General features: G+C 42.0%; 1 protein-coding gene across 2 annotated transcripts in view; it reads left to right on the top strand.

Moving 5' to 3' along the window:
- dscamb (Down syndrome cell adhesion molecule b) overlaps window positions 1–19,277 on the top strand; it is a gene marked incomplete at both ends in the record, with an annotated part of 124,166 nt that extends 104,889 nt beyond the window's left edge. The window contains 18 exons of one of the 2 annotated variants that reach the window (XM_083914539.1): window positions 329–572; window positions 1,299–1,445; window positions 2,257–2,412; window positions 2,815–2,948; window positions 3,178–3,331; window positions 4,095–4,212; window positions 4,339–4,505; window positions 5,439–5,537; window positions 6,969–7,157; window positions 7,605–7,895; window positions 9,087–9,263; window positions 9,576–9,606; window positions 9,852–9,967; window positions 10,060–10,224; window positions 12,434–12,634; window positions 12,954–13,256; window positions 18,754–18,807; window positions 18,910–19,277. In XM_083914539.1, the coding sequence (XP_083770665.1) occupies window positions 329–572; window positions 1,299–1,445; window positions 2,257–2,412; window positions 2,815–2,948; window positions 3,178–3,331; window positions 4,095–4,212; window positions 4,339–4,505; window positions 5,439–5,537; window positions 6,969–7,157; window positions 7,605–7,895; window positions 9,087–9,263; window positions 9,576–9,606; window positions 9,852–9,967; window positions 10,060–10,224; window positions 12,434–12,634; window positions 12,954–13,256; window positions 18,754–18,807; window positions 18,910–19,277 (3,114 nt within the window). Of the gene's footprint in view, window positions 1–328; window positions 573–1,298; window positions 1,446–2,256; window positions 2,413–2,814; window positions 2,949–3,177; window positions 3,332–4,094; window positions 4,213–4,338; window positions 4,506–5,438; window positions 5,538–6,968; window positions 7,158–7,604; window positions 7,896–9,086; window positions 9,264–9,575; window positions 9,607–9,851; window positions 9,968–10,059; window positions 10,225–12,433; window positions 12,635–12,953; window positions 13,257–18,753 lie in introns of both variants that reach the window. The other variant, XM_083914538.1, reaches the window with a different exon arrangement.
- Window positions 19,278–19,594: the final 317 nt, after the last annotated feature.

Here is a 19,594-nt window from a genome sequence, read left to right as displayed (position 1 = left end):
TTTCATAATATATGACTTTGGGCTGATAAACGTACATTCTAGACCAGTAGCTAAAATATTATATATATAAATATATGAAATTATAAATTGTGATATACTTGCAGTCCATTTACCATTCACATATTGTTTTTTTATTTTATCATGATTTTATAAATATGTAAAGTCTACAGAAGATAAGTAATGTTTTTTAATGTGATAGATCAAATCGAGCTGCATTATCTTGCATAAAAGTTACAGTATATCAATTTTCTGTTTTTTTGTTTTGTATAAAGTCACCGCAGCTTATGAGGTTATAGTCTTCTAAACATTTTCTCTTCCCGCCCTGTAGCCTCCGCAGAAGCACCTGCAGAATGGTGTGATCCGTGGCTACCAGGTGGGCTACAGGGAGTACAGCCCTGGTGGGAGCCACCAGTTCACCATCATCAGCCTGGACACCACAGGAGACACCACAGAGAGCATCTTGCTGGACAACCTGAAGAAGTTCACTCAGTACAGCGTGGTGGTGCAGGCTGCTAACAGAGCAGGCACCGGGCCATCCTCACAGCAAGTCGTCACCAAAACCCTGGAGGATGGTAAGGAGGGGCTTCTGTTGTGTTACTGTAAAAATCCATGAGTCCAAGTCAATGTATCCCTGCTGAGGTTCCTGTAATTACTTTATTGGGTTGTTGCTTTAAGTTAATATAGCCCTATATTTTCAAGCTCCAACTCATTCTTGTGAAAAGGCTCCCCTCTACTGGACAGTTGTAGAATGACATCAGACAAACGCTTGATCTTCAGTCCTACCAAAGTCTCTGATTAAAAATATGGCTGATTTTACAAAATATAAAGATACTCTTTTGTCATTAAAATGCTCTTTATTCACATAAAAATATATATATATATATTTCTCCAACTAAATTTACCTGCTTTGATAAAAAAAAAAGTTTTTAACATGCTGAACATTGTTACTAAATGATGCAGTGTCTGTAACTGACTGTTGAGGATGCAGTTGTCATTATTTATGAAACATGAGTCGCTAAAACATTCAGCCACTTTTCACTTATGTCTCCTCTGGTTATTATTAGATCTAGTTCTCTCAGTAAAGAAGAAAAAGGGATGCAAATCCTGTTTCATTAATGGACGCGGTACAAAAATGATTTGTGTATCTAACCAGATGTTCCAGATGTAATATTTGAGTTTTTAAAGTAATTTGTAGTATCGCCTACAGGGGGTAACGGCACAGACAGTCACAGGTATTTCCGTTCCTTCAGCCTCAATTTAGCTCCACCTTTCTCTCCCCCCTTTGTCGTGTCTGGCAGTGCCGTCTCGGCCTCCTGAAAATGTCCTGGCTGTGGCAAAGTCCCCGGAGGTCATCTCGCTCTCCTGGATGCCTCTGCCCAGAGAAGCTCTCAACGGAAACCTGCAGGGGTACAGAGTCATCTACTGGGCCAACCTGCCTGACGGAGGTATTGACATCAGCACACCCAAATGAACAAATGATTTATTCATCAATGGCATTTACCTGCCGTTCAGGTCCATACTGCACCTTACAATAACTTTTCATTGCTGCTGCTTGTCCTGGTTCATCCACTAGGGGGAGCTGTGGTAATGTCAAACTGTAGGTGGTGTAACTTGGATCATTCAAGATGTCTTTTTATTTCTTCATATAATTTTGCTAAATCTCTAGATATATATCACCAACAGCAGTCATCTCTGTGTGGGACAATAATAGCACATTCACTACTCTATCTACTATCTATCCGACTGTATCATTTGTCAAAGTGTGATTTTCACCAACTTATCTGCACTTACAACAATCTGCAGTATGAGATTGTCGTTGTTCTAATGCTGGTCAACAGTGGACATACAAAGTCTGAATTGCACAGAGGGAATATTTGTGGTTCCTGGTGTTTTTCCCTTGAATGTACCCTGCTGTATAGCAGCGATCCAACCCTGCAGTATGGCTGGTCTCCATCAATAATTCACCATACAATAACTCAGTGAGGCCCATTGCCTCAGCCCTGAGTGACAGGAGGGAGGGAGGGAGGAGAGAGCAATAAAAGTAAAAATATCTATGCAGAGAAGTTCTTACCATATGTTTTCTTTACTGTATTAATTCATTCATACACTGATGCTCTCCAATATTTGGATAACCTTTGAGTGCTGAATTAGCCATTGTTGGTAGTCATAATTATCACACTAAGCTGCACCAGACCGCTGTGGGGCATGCCACTTTTGATGCCTAGGCTAATTAATGTAAATGCTCTCCTGTGTCAGAACTGGGAGAAATCAGGAACGTGACCACCAATCAGCCGTCTCTGGAGCTGGACGGTTTGGAGAAGTACACCAACTACAGCATCCAGGTCTTAGCCTTCACCAACGCTGGAGATGGCGTCCGCAGTGAACAGATCTACGTCCGAACTAAAGAGGATGGTATGATACATTACCAGATGTAACAGAAACAACACACTCAAATCTATGTTTACTGTACTGACAATCTTACTAGTGTTTGCCTTTAACCCAAAGTTCTTACTTGTAAATCATGTTGGAGTTGCTACTGTACAAACATCAAAAACAATGAAGTCAAGGTTATATGGTGCTGTGCAGTGGAGGAACTCTTATAGACCACTTATAACACAACATTTTCACCACCTTTTTCAAGGTGTATACAACAAATCATTTTGTCTGCTTATGCTTTATAGTGCTAGTGAATACATCACTCGTTGTATTTCAGTGTGATTTACTTGGCAAAACATACTAAAACTATATATGCAAACATATTCAGTATGTTTATCTGGGCTCCTCTGAACCTGCACTTTTCTCTTCTTACCCCAGTTCCTGGTCCTCCAGCGGGGGTTAAGGCCGCAGCCTCCAGCAGCTCCGTGGTGTTTGTCTCCTGGTTGCCGCCGCTCAAACTCAACGGCATCATCAGGAAATACATCGTCTTCTGCTCTAACCTGCATCCGATGGTAATAGCATTTGTATACCAAAGGAAGTGATCTCTTTCAAAACTTTCTCTGCCAATCTAGGTATTGTTTTCTTAAGTAGCTCAAACATTAAAATGTGACATGAAGCTTTGAGTCAAACCCTCTGTATGTTATGACACGCAAACATGATGGATTTTTGTTCGCACATGCTAATAATCTGGACTGCATTGCTGCTGCCCAATGATACATTAATCTCTCCTCCGTTTTATAGGTGATGAGCGAGTTTGAGGCGTATCCAGATGTATTTTTCTACAGGATCCCCAATCTTGCTCGAAACAGACAGTACAGTATCTGGGTGGTGGCTGTGACGGCTGCTGGTCATGGCAACAACAGTGAGAAGATCACAGTGGAGCCTCTAGTCAAAGGTACACACAACCCTAACTGAGCTGGCTCGACAATAACCTTTTATATTGTTTAGATTCATACAGTTATTGTCATCGGTGAAGTGAAATGCATTTTCATAGGTGAACTGTGTGAAATATCACTGCTTTATGTATCTGCTTCTGTGTGAAATCATAGACTGTATAAAACATGGGCTGACCCAATGCGACCTGACCTGAAATTTAAACCCCTGTACAGTTGTAATGAATGGGGAAATTAGCTGTATCAAAACCGTTTCTTTGTACGAGGCTGTAAACATGTTTATCTTACTGTAAGGTTGGACATTATGACATGGGGGTCTATGGGGATTGACTTGCTTTTAGAGCCAGTCTCAAGTGGTCATTCGAAGAACTGCAATTTTATTTGGCACCTCTGCGTTGGCTTCATTTTTCTTCTTCAGAGGTTGCTGCTGAAACTAATATCCTACTACTACTACTAATATTACTAATAACTAATGTAAAAGTATCAATGCTAACAGTAACATATGTAAAAGTGTGTTGTTAATAACTTTATAAATGTTTATTGTCACTAGAATATGGATTAATTTAGGTACAAATCATTCAAAAGTGAACATTCAATGGAATCAACTGATCAAGAATATAATGTGTCAATTACATAAAGAGCTTCTTTATCGAACAAAAAGGTGTGGGAACTTATGTCTTATTTCCTTGACAGTTGAAGAAAGCGTCATCCATTTTTGGACCACCAACATAGTGACGTGTTTGTGGATGTTTCTGTGTGTCTTAGCTCCAGCCAGGATTCTGACCTTCAATGGGACAGTGACCACTCCCTGGATGAAGGACATCGTTTTACCATGCAAGGCTGTCGGAGACCTTCCTCCTACCATCAAGTGGCTCAAGGGAAAGTAAGGCACACACAAACAACCACGTAGCTCTGCTCAGCATGGACAGAATATCGAACAATCGTAATGGCTTTTCATCATGGGGTATAGAAATGAAGTAATAACTATTGTTTCCGTCCGTCTTTCCAGCACTAATGGAACTCCTACGCCTGTTCTTGTGGATGGTCGTCGTAGTGTCAATGGCAACGGCAGCTTCATCATCCGCACGGTGAAAGCAGAGGATTCTGGGAACTACAGCTGTGTGGCCAGCAACAACTGGGGGTCAGACGAGATCACACTCAACCTGCAGGTCCAAGGCAAGTAGTTGTAGAGGACACATTAAAGGTCCCACACTCATGCTCATTTTAAGGCATGTTTATGTTCGTTAAAGTTGCAGTCGGCAACACTTTTAGAAAAAAAACTAGAGCTTGTTGTTTGTGTTGCAAAACTCCATTGCGCCCGTATCATCCTGTCCACTCAGCGCAGAACTGTTTGAGAGCTGACTGTCAGGCACAGTTCGTATAAACGCCACAGTTCCCCTTCGAACATGTCACAATGTCAAAGGCACATATTACATTATAAATTGTATTTGTTTTGCGCTTTAACATTCAACAATCTCAAGGTGCTACAGAGCAGAATAGAAACAACATAAAAATAGAAGGTGCCTCAAGCTAGGCATACGCTAAAAGACATTAGCAGTAGCTGTCTATGAGTAAGTTAGCCAGCCTACCTCTGTGTAGCGCATACTCTGCGGTTTATTGATGAGAGAAGACACAGGCACGTTTACAGGAATCAGGTGCACACGCACTGACGAGCACTCAGTGATTCAGTTTCTGAATACGAGCTGTGGTCATTTCTCTGTGGATTAAGCGTCTTGATACTTTCACAGTATTTATATAGCTCCTTGACCTGCTTTATAATAAAAAAAGACATGGAAATCTCACTTTTTACAATAAAGAGCCATAATGTTGCACTGGGTGACAGATTTCTTTATCACGGTGAACACAACACAACAGTGACTTAACCCACCAGATCTCCAAGCACAAAGGTTTCTTCCACTTACTTTACACATTGCTCCTAGAAGCTCAAAGAAACAAAAGACAGGGAACAAAACATCCTCAACAAACCAAACCACCACCTTGTCCAGGAGTCCCAACAGGGGTCACCATATTGCATGTTACAGATTAGGCACTGACATGTGGAAGTTTAATAAGAATACTAACCATGCGGTGAACTCTGTTTGTCCTCAGTTCCTCCTGACCAGCCACGCCTCACAGTTACCAAGACTACCACCACATCAATCACATTGTCATGGATACCTGGAGATAACGGAGGGAGCTCCATCAGAGGTGAGATCCACACAGTTGCGCACATCACAAATGGATCCTAAACAGCACAGCGGACAGTTTCATCACAACTTAATGTGTAGTACATATACACAAATGTGCTTCAACAACGCACATTGCCCTTCATATAAAAAGAATCGCCTCCCTTCAGCTCCCTATGATAACCAATGTCACCTTCTCCTTTACTCTGGTCTAACATTCCTGTTTCTCATTATCCGGTGGTTTGAGCTGAATCCTCAAGTCCTAAAAGGTAGATTAAAAAGCAGCAGGGAAGATTAGGTCTGTTTAAGTGAAAGATTAAAGCGCTCCATCTTAAAGAAAGTGCAATCACAGTGAGACTATTTGCGGTGATTCATCATCGCTCCTAATCATCTGCTCCTGTCTTTAGAGTTGCAGTCACTGTAAAAGCTGTTCATGATGCCTTCTCTGTGATATTTGTTTGGCTTCCCTGCTCACAGCGTCATCCATCACCAAAAAATACACACACACACACACACACACACACACACACACAACCACACACACACACACACTTAAGATTGTCTATTTTTAGCCTGGCGTGCAGCACGCTCTACAAAAGACAATGATGGTCGGTCGGCCCAGCACTTTTAGATAAAACTGAAAATATAACTGAACGATTTGATGAATTGCCATGAAATTCAGTACAGACATTCCTGGTACCCCGTAGGTGAATCTTAATGACTTTATTTGGTGCCACCCATAGGTCAACATGTTTCCTATGTTCAACACTTATTTACTCATTTAATTCAACCAACATTAATAACTATAACTTGATTCCTGTTAGCATCTGTAAAATATTGTGAAAGATTTCCATAGGTCAGTTGAGCCATAGTTGTGTGATAGACACGCTTGATCTTGTGTATGTATTTAGAAATATTAAATAAGATTTGCAACCTTGATTATTGTCCTGATGTCAGGTATAAATGGTTATTTGATTTTATGACATTTTCACATTATCCAGACACGTCCATGCTATGTCCATCCTGTACCTTTATACTATTTAGCTCCAAATCAGGTAAAGTAGGATACAGACATTGGAAAAATACATTTCTACTCATTATTACCCCTTGGTATTTGATCAAAGCAGTATTTAAAAGTCAAAAACTTTCTGATGAAAGCTGAGTCGTGACTGAAATGTCTAAAATGTCCATTGTGTAGAGGATGACCATATTAGTTAACAATAAAGTTTCCTCTGGTGACTCTTGCAGAAGTTTTCTCTCCATTTTTCATCCATACAACAATTTTACAGATTCATAGGCAAACATTGTACACGCTTAAGATTTATAGTTTTGTTGTTTTCTCAGTCAAACAAAATGTCCACTAATAATTCATTATAATTTATGCCTAAATTAAAGTAACTGGAAATCTTCTGTGTCCCCCAATTTTCTCCTGTCCCACCGCTTGCTTCCCCAGGTTACATCCTGCAGTATTCAGAGGACAACAGTGAGCAGTGGGGCAGTTTCCCCATCAGCCCCAGTGAGCGTTCATATCGTCTTGAAAACCTGAAGTGCGGCACCTGGTACAAATTCACCCTGACGGCCCAGAATGCAGTGGGGCCGGGGCGCATCAGTGAGATCATTGAAGCTAAGACCCATGGGAAAGGTAGTGACCTGAAATTTGATTGCTACATTTTTAGTTTTGAGTCTCAATGCAGCAACTAATCCTGTTGTCATGTTGCAATTTCTTTTGATAACTCTGGAGGTAGAATGAAAGTAGGTGAGGGAATACTTTTTTTTTACTGTCACTGAAATTTGATTTAGATTTTTGTTTTCACCGATCTTAAAAACTCATAAAACTCTTATTAAAAAAAAAGAAGTAGTGGCCCATTCCAGAAGAAAGTGATTATATTTCTCTGTAACTCGTATGTATTAGAGGTGGTCTACTAGTATGGATGTATCATTTGACTTTCTTTACTGTATGTCCTCAAAAGTTTTCATGTTGGAAGACTGTGTGAGACATTTTGCTGTGATGAACTGTGATCTTAAACTGTGAATTGTTGATCATCATATTCCAAGTTGCATAATCACCTTCTGTCTATCTTCTCCGCAGAACCGCAGTTTGCCAAAGAACATGAACTTTTCACCAGCATTAACTCCACCAGGGCCAGGCTCAACCTGGTTGGCTGGAACAATGGCGGCTGTCCAATCACCTCCTTCATACTGGAGTATCGAGCAGTGGAGTCGGCCACCTGGACCACTGCCCAGCGCACATCGCTGACCAAGAGCTACATCCTGTACGACTTGCAGGAGGCGACCTGGTATGAACTGCAGATGAAGGTCACCAACAGCGCCGGCTCAGCAGAAAAGAGGATCACCTTCGCTACTCTCAATGCTGACGGAAGTGAGTTTGGATTAAACAGATTTTCACAGAGTTGCAAAGATTGCGGCGATCATTGGATCAGGGTGGAATAGAAGTAGCAACTCAGGGGTCATTTAAGATCAGATCTCATCCTCAGCTCTGTAACTGAGTTCTGGAGCATGGCACCATTATGTTTCACATCAACACACAAATGAATGAAGAAAAAAGACCAAAATTACTATTTTTAATCATTACAACATCCTTAAAACATTGTCATATCTAAAGTAAAGTATGCAGTCTAAGAGTATCGGCAGAGTAAGAGCAAATTGGCAGGTATAGGATGGCTCTGCTGAGAAAGAAAATGGGCATGGTCTTCATTTTCTCCTTTCTCATGGTGGAGCTTTATTTGCCTCAGGCTACAGATTGTGTCAGTAATACACAAAGGAAGTGTATGATATGTACGAAAAGGATAGGAGGTGCTGAGAGCTATGTTGTACACTCCAGACTTTCATGCAGCTGTGATGTGTTAGCTGCCTGTTTGGATGATGTGTGTGTGTGTGTGTGTGTGTGTGTGTGTGTGTGTGTGTGTGTGTGTGTGTGTGTGTGTGTGTGTGTGTGTGTGTGTGTGTGTGTGTGTGTGTGTGTGTGTGTGTGTGTGTGTGTGTGTGTGTGTGTGTGTGTGTGTGTGTGTGTGTGTGTGTGTGTGTGTGTGCTATTGTTTGTTTGACAGTGGGTCCGTAGTCTCCTACAAACCTGGTGCCCTCACTTCGATCAGCTAAAGGTTTCTGTACTGTGGCCCTCTATGATTAACCGTGTGTGTGTGTGTGTGTGCGTGTGTGTGTCTCTCAGTCTGTGTGCTGAAGCTCAAGTTAGCGAATAACAACGGACTTGAATTACTTTTCAAATGTGTTTAAAACAGCCAGCATTGCCTTTTAAATTGTGTTGATCAACCCACTGTTTTTAAAGGATGCTCATTAAAAGAATGCATAATAGAAAATCAATATCCAAATTGTATTTCCTAAGCATTTTTCATCCTTATTATCTTCGACTGTGTTGCATAATAATGTTTTTTTTCCCACCCTTTACCATTCTTTTTCAACATTGTTATTGTTGTTTTTCTGTAAACTCTCTGTCATCAAATAGATTAAAGTAGCAACACTCCAGATGGACATGAAGATAAGACTCTTGGTGTCTTAATTCCTCATAACTCCCTGAATGTTTTTTTTTTCCAAGGCACCATCCCTCCCTTGCTGAAAACAGGAGATCCCATCTCTGACAACATGTCAGGCAGCGGGGGTCTGAAGATGGTGGTGACCATCACCTCTGTTCTCGTGGTAGCAGTGCTGGTCTTTATCATGCTCATGGTGCTAAAGAGGAGAAGGAGGGAACAGAGGCTCAAGAGACTCAGAGGTTGGTTGAAGATCAAATTGCGGTTTATAAAGTAAAAATGCACATATGCATGTATTATACACACGTTTTAAAACACCTACACTGCTTCAGTTTAACTGTGTCAAACCAAAACTGAGGCTTAAGCTTGATTTTATAATTAGAAATTTCAGCAGTTGTCTCTTCAGGTTTGAACACATCCATGTTAATTTTCCCAACTTTTCATCATATTTTTGTTGTCTTTTTATAAGTGGATGTAGAGTATTTCCACAGCTGTAGCTTATCAACTAGGACAGTACTATTATGGTATTAACTACCTCTTTGCTGACTTCACAGATGCCAAAAGCCTGGCAGAAATGCTGATGAGGTATGTATATTTAATTTGAATTTATGCCTTCTGTATTCTTTTAAGCAGCAACCATAAATCACAATGTAGCCAGGAGTTACAGTATCTATCAGTAAAAGTCAAATATATTACGCTCAGGATATGCTGTCCCTTTTGCCTTCTTACAGCTACTTATCAACTTAAATGGAATTGAATTAGCATTTCTGCGATACAATGCAGAACCATGCAGCTGAAAAGTAATGACATTTTCTCATTAATCTCCTCAGTAAGAACACAAGGACTCCAGACACAGTGAACAAGCAGCAGCAGACATTAAGAATGCACATCGACATCCCCAGAGCCCAGCTCCTCATCGAGGAGAGGGACACCATGGAGACAATAGGTAAGACACTTGAAGTGAGACCTTGAGCTCGACAGTAAATTGTGCTTATGACTGACCTAATTGTTTTTTCTATTTGTCTTTTGTTTTCCTAGATGACAGGTCCACCGTGCTGTTGACAGACAATGACTTTGGGGAGACAAATAAGCAAAAATCCTCCACGGTTACCCACACAGTCCACTACCAGTCTCTGTCCCAGGCCACTGGACCACTGGTGGATGTGTCCGATGCCAGGCCTGGAACCAGTGAGTCCCATCACCGTCAGTGCTCAACCTTTATTTACTTTACTACTAATATTAATACTAGTCCTGTGTTACTAACAATAACATAGTGTTGACAAAGTGTCTTGTGGTTTTTATCTGGTTACTCTGCAGCCATGAATCTAGCACTGCTTATTTTCCTACATACAGTAGATATACTCTCGTAGATGGATGTCACTTTAAAAGATTTGTGCCTCGGTGCAAGAAAATACAAACACTGGTTATAGCATTTCATCGCACATTCATCTGAATTATATGCAAGGCAAATAGTTTCTCCATCTTGTCTTAGCTTAACCGTAGACTGACCTCATACCGCATGTGAGCCGCCTTCCCGCAGTGACATTACAAAGACACGGCAGCGGTGCTGCAGAGCGGCCTCTGGGCTTCTGGTGTTTGAGCTCCACTGAAGCAGAACAGATGAAGAGTAGCGATCTCCCTGCCTCTTCTTGACACGTCCTCACCTGATTGCCCTGCTCCAACTGGCCAGTTGGACCTGACTGCACACACGCACATACAGACATGGACACACACACAATAGTGGTGCACTAAAAAGGATTTTTTGCCGACTAGATATTTTCCCTCCCAAATTGGCCAACGCAGATTCAGATACCGTTACTCATATTCACTTTAGCTTTTATACTTTTAGTACAGACACTGTTCTAATTGAATGGTTTAATTTGCAGTTAAGTTGCACACTCCTAGAAACAGATGCACAAAAGTTCAGTTACACACAGACACACACACAAACACACACACACACACACACACACACACACACACACACGCACACACACACACACACACATGCACACACGAGGCTCAGTATAATATAAACACATGCGCAATGACATAAAGCGCTCAGAACAATATCACACCTACATGCATTCACACACTAGCACATAGTCGTATGATTGGTTCGTTTAACCCGGCCAGCGGGGCATGAACCCTCTTTGCTGACTCACGCGTTTTTTTCCTCCTCCCTGCTGTTGGCCAAACACCTCCATCATTTCATCCATCCATCTCCGCTGATAGGATTACTGTCTGACCTACTACAATTACCAGCACCATTCTTCTCTGCACAGATCCAATCCAGGCCTTTTCTAAAGGGTCTTATTCTGATTTGGCCCAGTGGTGCACAGAGCAGCAGCCTGTCTGGGTCAGGCTGAATATGATACTATTTATATATCTATATGGAGACAGATCTTGAGATGGATGATAATGTCATTGCAGGGAGCTGTGGGATGTTAATGTTCAGTGTTCGCTGAAGGGCTGAACTGTAGATGTGCACCAGAGTACAGTGGGAAAGACATATTATTCCCCTTCTCCACTGCTTATGTTCCTGCTATAAATGTTGTTTTTGGTTCCTGATGAGCCACATCTAAACAGATGTTTAGATATTAGCAGGGTCACTGTATGAATGATCCACAAACAGTCAACTGTTAACATTGTCTTGCAACTGAAGGTGGGGGATTCCTTCATTGGTATGTGTGTATCCAGAATTAGACCCCCAGTTGCTGGAGGACAATATGTCCCTATTGGTTTGTTTGTTTGATGCCATCCCTAAATTGGTCTTTTTTTTTTCTGTACAATGATGACAGAAATATTTTATTCCCATTCTATTACTGACTTACTTGATGGCGTATCTTCTATAGATAGATAAACCGATAGAAGCATTGATGGGCTTGAGTAATCGATCCCTCGCTTGCTCGCTGTTTTAAGAGAACTCTATCGTTTTTTTTCTTTTTACAACACAATGCTGTGCAGTGCTTTGAGCTGAACTTTTAACAGTTAATTATACGACTCTTTTCATTACAAAAGCCAAAGCAAATGTGTTGTTGGAGCTAATCGGGGCAGGATAAGGTAAGACCAGAGTAGTGGGCCTGTATGTGTGTGGCAGAGCCGAGGGTTTAGGACATGGCATGAGATGTGAAGGCGCTGCCTCCTCATTTGTTAAACACATCAGAAGTCAGCTCGTGCATGTAGATTGAAAATTCTTCAGAAGCCTATTTTAGAACTTCTTCCACATGTTTAGTGCATATTTAACAAATTCAGTGTAGACAAATAGCATTAATTTGACATGATGGCTGGAAGCCTGCTTGCTCTTAGGACACGAGGAATTATTGACACTTTCAGTAGTAGTGAATGGAAAAATAGAGCAGCTGTTTTTCGATCTGCTTGCCAACCATTCGTCCTGTTCTCTCCTCACCAGATCCCACTGCCAGACGCACTGCCAAAGCTGGTCCTGCCGCGGCGAGGAGCCGCTACGCCAGCCAGTGGACCCTGAACCGGCCGCACCCCACCAGCTCCTCACACACCCTGACCACTGACTGGAGACTCCCTACTCCACGCGCCACTGGATCTGTGGACAAGGAGAGCGACAGCTACAGTGTCAGCCCCTCACAGGATACAGGTAGAGTAGAGCTGGGTGTGACCATGACAGCTATCCAGGCGCAATATGGACTAGAAAGTTGGGGCGTGTGTGGCAGAAATCATGTTGCTTTTGTGACATTGTCAAGTGTGACGGTGATCTGCATGTCTCACATTGGCTTCTGTGTTCTCCAAAACACATTGGCAGTAGTTTTTCCATTTGAAAGTGCAACTATGGGGCGTACTCTTGGCTGAGGCTTCCATTCCCCTTTCTCTCCCATACTTTTAATCTGTACAGTATTTGATAAAAACAAGCCAAAATAATAGTCTTTTTTAATTGTATCATGACGTGTATTTCTCAGATCGTGCAAGGAGCAGCATGGTATCTACAGAGAGTGCATCCTCCACCTACGAGGAGCTGGCCAGAGCCTATGAGCACGCCAAGATGGAAGAGCAGCTCCGCCACGCCAAGTTCACAATCACCGAGTGCTTCATCTCTGACACCTCATCTGAACAGATGACAGCAGGGACCAACGACTACACTGACAGCCTGACCTCCAGCACACCGTCTGAGTCAGGCATCTGCCGCTTTACCGCTTCGCCGCCCAAACCTCAGGATGTCAGTCGGGTCATGACCATGGCTGTGCCCAAGGCACACAGACCTGGTGAGGAAGTTTACCCCACAACTCATTCAACTTCCCCCAACAATCACTGAACCGCCCCCTGGCCCCTTTCCATTCCATCAGGACACAATAATAATCATAATCTAGCTCTCATGGTTATTTACTACAGCAAACCAGTTTAGGATCACCATAGACCAAAACTAGTTTTAGCTTAGCGAATACGGAAAGGACTGTTTGCTTCTCACCCACAAGAGTATTCTTTGGACAAAAGTTTTAAACATATGACTAAAGATAACTGAAAAATTAACTGGGACACAGGATAAGAACTTGGAAAATATATATTTTTTTATTTCACTATGCCATTAAAACACTTTTTTCTAGATGGTTTCTTGACTACAGAAACCCCTCAATTAACTCATAAAAACAACAATTGTTGATGGCCACCGATGCAAACTTTAATTTTATTTCAGCTTTGTTCAGCTTTCAGACTGCTGTTACATACAGTATAGAAGCATTAAACTATTAAACAACTTTTTTCTAGGCCTGCTGAGGGTGTAGCTCCTCGTTTTCTCTGACTTTTAGAGCCTTAACACAGTAAGAAAGCTCCTCACACATTGTGAGCGAGAATTATGAAATCGAGTTCCTCCAATAGCACAACAGGGATACCTTACATTGTAGGAATCCAGGAAACTTTTTGCCAGTAAATTATGTTACTTTTCAGACTACATCATGGCTTCATCTCAAGTCTTTCATTACATCTGCAGTTTTAGTACACCTGCTGCGCTGTGCTGTCCTACGCTCCTCTCAGCTCAGGTTGTAGTCTTACCTTACGCGACCCTCTGCTTCTCCAGGTAGCCCTGCAGATCAGTTACAAGGTCTGGCAGAGCATGCCAGAGAGCTGCAGACCACACACAGAAGCTTAGATATTCAAACACACAGACACTTGTACACAGCTCATCCATCATCCCATCTGCTGTCATGTAATAGCGTGTCTGGGGCCACCGATGATTAGCGTTGTTGGAGGTGCCGCATCCCGAGGAACAGAAATGTTCTGTGTGTGCACAACAGGGTACACTTCTCACAATCCTGCGTTTGATCAGACAAGGGTTGAGGCCATCAGATCTGCTTCTTAAGTTTCAGGCCTCATTATGTTTTGAACGTTTTTGCACAGGACAGCAGACTCATATCACCAGTTCAGCAGGGAGAGAGGGCAAGTAAAGGCTGTTTGTCAACCTTATCCGAAGCTATTGTCACTCAATACAAAACAGCACTTAACCGCCGCAGTGGAGTTCAGTGTAATACCAGACTCTTTTAGGCTGGTGAGTGAGTGCTAGACTCTGGTGTCAGTTACTTTAGGGGATACATTATAGGCATAAGAATCAAGCTGTGTCGCCTCTACAGTTTCCTGGTGGGTTGATTATTTGTAACAAGCTGTGTTTTCATTGCACGAAAAAGCAATACATGCACCCATATAGAAAGTTAAAGAAAACTGGAAGCACGCCTCTAATGTTTTGACTGAGTCAGACCTAAATGTTTATCACATTTTTTGGAGTATTAGTGTTTTCAGCTTTTTTTTAGCTGTGTCAAATGTTGTGTATTTCAGCTGACTCTACAGTCAGTGAACTGTAAAATTTGTTTTTCTGAGAGGCCTGCAGAAACTCTGACAATTAATATGTACCCAGATACAGCAAGGATTTACACGTATGATTTTATTGACAGAGTGCTTAAAAGATAATAAGCGTCTGCTCTGACTAATGGTCATCCTTAGTTTCTGCCTATGAAAAGGTTGACTGTTGATTTCTTGTTAACTACTCCTACCATGGTAACGCCCACATGTTGATCATTTCAAAACCATTGATAAGGAACGTCCTCTCACTTAAAGTCAACTAACCCAGAATTCATATAAAAAAATATCGAGTGCAGCTTTAAGAAAACCTTTAACTAGAACAAATGGGCCTCTCCCAAACCACGAACAACAGTCCCGGACCAAAAGTACACAAAAGTTTGTGGACATGGGGAGTCCATCTGCTTATCGTTTTTTTTTTTTTGGTATATCGTGTCAGTACAAGTTCTCTCCACACTTAAAGTATTAAACCAAGCTGCAGTGTATAGCAGTTTGATTGACAGCTGGTGAATGACCCAGCTTCAACGCCATCTCTGTCTCTGTTACACCTGACTGACCTGACTGACCTGAACTGACCTCACCTTCCATCAGAAAGGTCAAAGGCAGCGTCTCATTACTCTCTCTCGCCTATCTCATTTCATATGACCAACCTCACCTAACAGACTTGTTACGAGAGAAACAGTTTATTTGTTTGTGCTCTTCTTCTTAAGTGCCTCACAAGATCAAATCTATTGGGTCCGTGTCCTATTAAAGCTTGTTCCTCAGCACTTTGATCATAAACTTTTATAGCATGGCTGGTAATTACATGGCTACAGGCAGCAGTCATCTTATGACAAGCCTGTAAATATGATGTGTGTCCCTGACAGACACACACAATATGGAGACACGGGTCGGAGAATTTTAAGACATCACCCTTCAGAACGAAAAGCACTGAGCTGAAGATGCAACAGACACTAACACAGATTAATGACTTGGCAGAGAGTTATTGTTGTATTTCTGTTGCCCTTACTGCCCTATTACTGTAAGATCTGCAATTTACACGCTGATGAATTTTAAAAGTACATTCCTAATGAGCTCCCACAGAAACACTTAAATCTATATTTAATTCAATTAACACTCCTTACCGTTCATCATCTGTGCTGGCACTAATTGCACTTATTATAAAACAAAGTAAATTATTCATTCTCCCTGTGAACCCAGGAATCTATTCTCCAACGTCACAATGTTGGAGTGAATCTGCAGAGACGGCCTAGTCTGTGCTGGCATTAACGGCGAGTAGCTGGCAGGGAGCGAGTGTGTGCGTACACACGGCACGGTATAAACGTGCATTTGTGCATGTGCTGGCTGTGTACACGTGAGCGTGTCGAGACGTGTGGGAGAGAGAACATGTGTTGAAAAGTGACTTTAGCGATGAATCGTACCCCTTTAAACGCTTGTTGATCTCTGGTCCTCTGAAAGATGAACATGAAGATGAACGTTTCAGCAGCCATGAAACATCACAGACAGATCCTCTGCTCATCTGCAGTGCAGCTTATCTGGCAACTCAACACCCTTTTGTGATGGGCTAATTTACTCTGTTAAATATGTAATTCAATCAGTAAGAGGTACCATAAACTCACTAAACCAAAACCTCTTGTCTAACACTTCAGACAATTAGTTAAAGTTTAAAGAGGCAGCTTTTAATCGTGTTTGATCACTCAGTTAAGGTATTAAATCTTTTTTATTCTGTTTCCTAAAAACACTCCAGTTCTTCCTTTCCTACAGTGCAGCCAAACTTGCAGCAGAGATGGAGTTTGATAACTACCAAATTTAAGCAAAAGTAATGTAGTATATATAGACACAGTCCATCATTCAGCTTCTTCACGGTAAGAGAAGATAACTGAATAACTTCATCATTGCATCAGTCCCTGATTGTAATATTCACCTCCCTGATACTATATGTTCTGCATATTTTTTGTGATAGAAACTTTAAATTAGATAACACTCGGTGAAAAATTGTTATTTTATTAAAATAATAGCTATGTGAATCATATTCGCAGAAGAGCCCGAGGTGAGCAAATGTAACAGTGTGAATGTGAGTTAAATAGGATTTTCAACTCTCTATGCAGTTAATTTAAAACGAGAGGAAGGAATTATACAAATGGAGTCTGTGGGGAGACACAGACCTGATAAGCGCACATACTGTACACAGTGGGGATCCCAGAGAGTCTGAGGGGGCGAGCAGGTACTTCATAATATCATCATGGAACCAAGCTGACCCCATCTGCAAACAGCAACAGTCGGGGGCGGGTGAGGCCTGTGTAGTTTGGCAAAATCCTGTTTGCAGTCATACTTCATAGGATACTTCTCAAAGCCAGAATATAAGCTTATCTCAAAGCATGTTTTTAAATATATCAAGTTAGAATCATGCAAATTAGTTTGCAAAAGACTTAATGAGTAAGAAAGTAAGTAAAGTTTATTTCTAGAGCATATTTAAACACAGTTTAAGCTGGCCAAAGTCTTGTACAAAAAGCACAAAAGTGCTGTATGAAGAACATAAAAATGTAAATTACAAAACACAAAGAGAACATAACAAAGCAAACAATAAACAGCAATGCACACGCACATCATTTAAAACATGATAACTGATTGAGGAGGGATTAGTGGGCTAAAAAGACCAGAGAATAAAAATGTGTCTTCAGCCCTCATTTAAAAACATGGAAGCAACTGCAAAGGCCCTGTCACCTTTTTAGATTGAGGCATGATGATGGGGCTTAAATTGGATTCTAAAGTGAACGGGGAGCCAGACGACAGAGGCTAGTACTTGGGTGATGTGCTCGCTCTTTTTAGGACCAGTCAACATCTTTGCAGCTGCATTTTGGACCATCGGCAAGTGATTTATGGTAGATTAGGGAAGGCCTGAATATAGTGAATTGCAGTAGTCCAGTATATAATATTTACAATATCAGTTGGCAGTAAGCATTTGTTGCTTGAATTGGCATCCGACTTTGCAGGTGGCAAAACCTTTTACCATCATTTAGTTTAGGGAATATGAGATTTTTTCTCATAAATTTAGAATGTTAATCTGAAAATATTACATCCCTCTCACAGCTTCATATTTTTTCTTTTTTTAACCTATAGTGGCCCCAATACAACTCGGTGATTTTGATTTAATGACCCACAACTTTACCTTCTTGTTTCACTTCCGCTCTTACTCTCATCAGGGCTTTCAGCAGTGCTCAGTGACTTATCTTAAAGTGAAATTCCAGCTTAAATTCATCCCTGGGTTTTTTTCAGCAAGTGCGCTCATCAAATAAGCAATCGAGACATTTTTTTACGCGGAAGAACTATTAACCGAGAAATCCAGGTCAGTCGCTTACAGTCGCTAACAGCTGAATGCGGCTAACACTGCATGGGGAAGCACAGTCAACACATTAAATGATGATGGTTTTACACAGAATTTTCATTTTAAGAGAAAAACACTGTAAGCTACCTGCACCTAACAGCTGAAAGATACTGTTGTGCCAAGCTGGTGAACACAGTGCTGTAATTAGCAACTAAAGAGCCAGATATTTCCCTCAGGAGCGGACGGAGTCCAAACACAGAGCTAAAAGGATGCATGCTTATATTTGTCAGATGTACCCAGTCTGATGTGTAAATAAGAAAGTGTTTGCCAACAACTGTTTCATGTTCAAACTGATCACAGTGTACTACAGGTTTAATTTTTCTACCGTCTGTAGTGACCAATCACTGACATACATTCATATCAACGTGTTTGTACAGCTTGTTTTGCTGCCTCCAAGTGACCAAAGAAATCAATCAACTCTGCTTATTGTGATTACTGTCCAACAACACGTCATAATAACTGTGCATGGACACAAACTATGATTGAACTAAACCTTAACTGTCACTTGTTGGTCTCCTGTTCCCTTCCAGGAGGAGAGCTGGTCCATTTGCCGCCTTACCTTCGTATGGACTTCCTATTGAACCGTGGCGTGCCACTGGCAGCCCGAGGTGGAGGGGTCAGCAGCAGCAGTGGCAGCAGCAGTAGTGGAGGAGGAGGTGGTGGTGGAGGTGGTGGAGGTGGAGGAGCAGGAGCAAGTGGAGCTGGTGCTGGTGCTACAGGGGAGACAAGAGGAGCCATGGGTCAGACCTGCCTGGAACCCCAGAGGAGCCGTACCTTGAAGCGGCCACCTCCCATGGAGCCCACCCCCATGGAGGTGCCGTCACCCAGGGAGGTGCAGCAGTGGCAGCCAGGAACTGCCTCCACCCTCCCCCACAGGGATGCCCGGGAGAGGGGAGAGGCCCGGGGTGAGGTCCGGGCAGAGGTCCCCTCCACGGGAGACCTAGCCCAAGCACAGGCTGCCAAGCTCAGCACTTCCCAGGAGTCACTGCTAGACTCCAGAGGACACCTGAAACAGAGCAACAACCCCTATGCCAAGTCTTACACTCTGGTATAACACTGGGACACACACCGGACTGCTGCAGACACACTGGAGGAGGAAGGACAAGAGACAGACGACAGGCACAGGATGGACAGTTTACCACAACAGAAATTGTTGTATATAGAGCCGTTTCCGACATGCGTCTGAAGTGGATGCTTTTCTTTGAGTCTGTCTTTCTTTCGTTCACTCTTTTCTTTCTTTCTTTCCTCTCTCGCTCTTCTCTGTTGCTTTCACACTTTTCATTCTCTCACACCTCGCTCCTCTTCTGATGAATTTTCTCTCACAGTTTTTATTTTGTACTTGAGTATTCTTTTATTCTGAAGTGACAACAT

Source organism: Echiichthys vipera (genome assembly GCF_963691815.1).
Source record: "Echiichthys vipera genome assembly, chromosome: 5".
In the NCBI taxonomy this organism is placed as follows: Eukaryota; Metazoa; Chordata; class Actinopteri; order Perciformes; family Trachinidae; genus Echiichthys; species Echiichthys vipera.
Note: the sequence above shows the minus strand (reverse complement) of the source record. Positions and strands in the feature narration are given on the sequence as shown.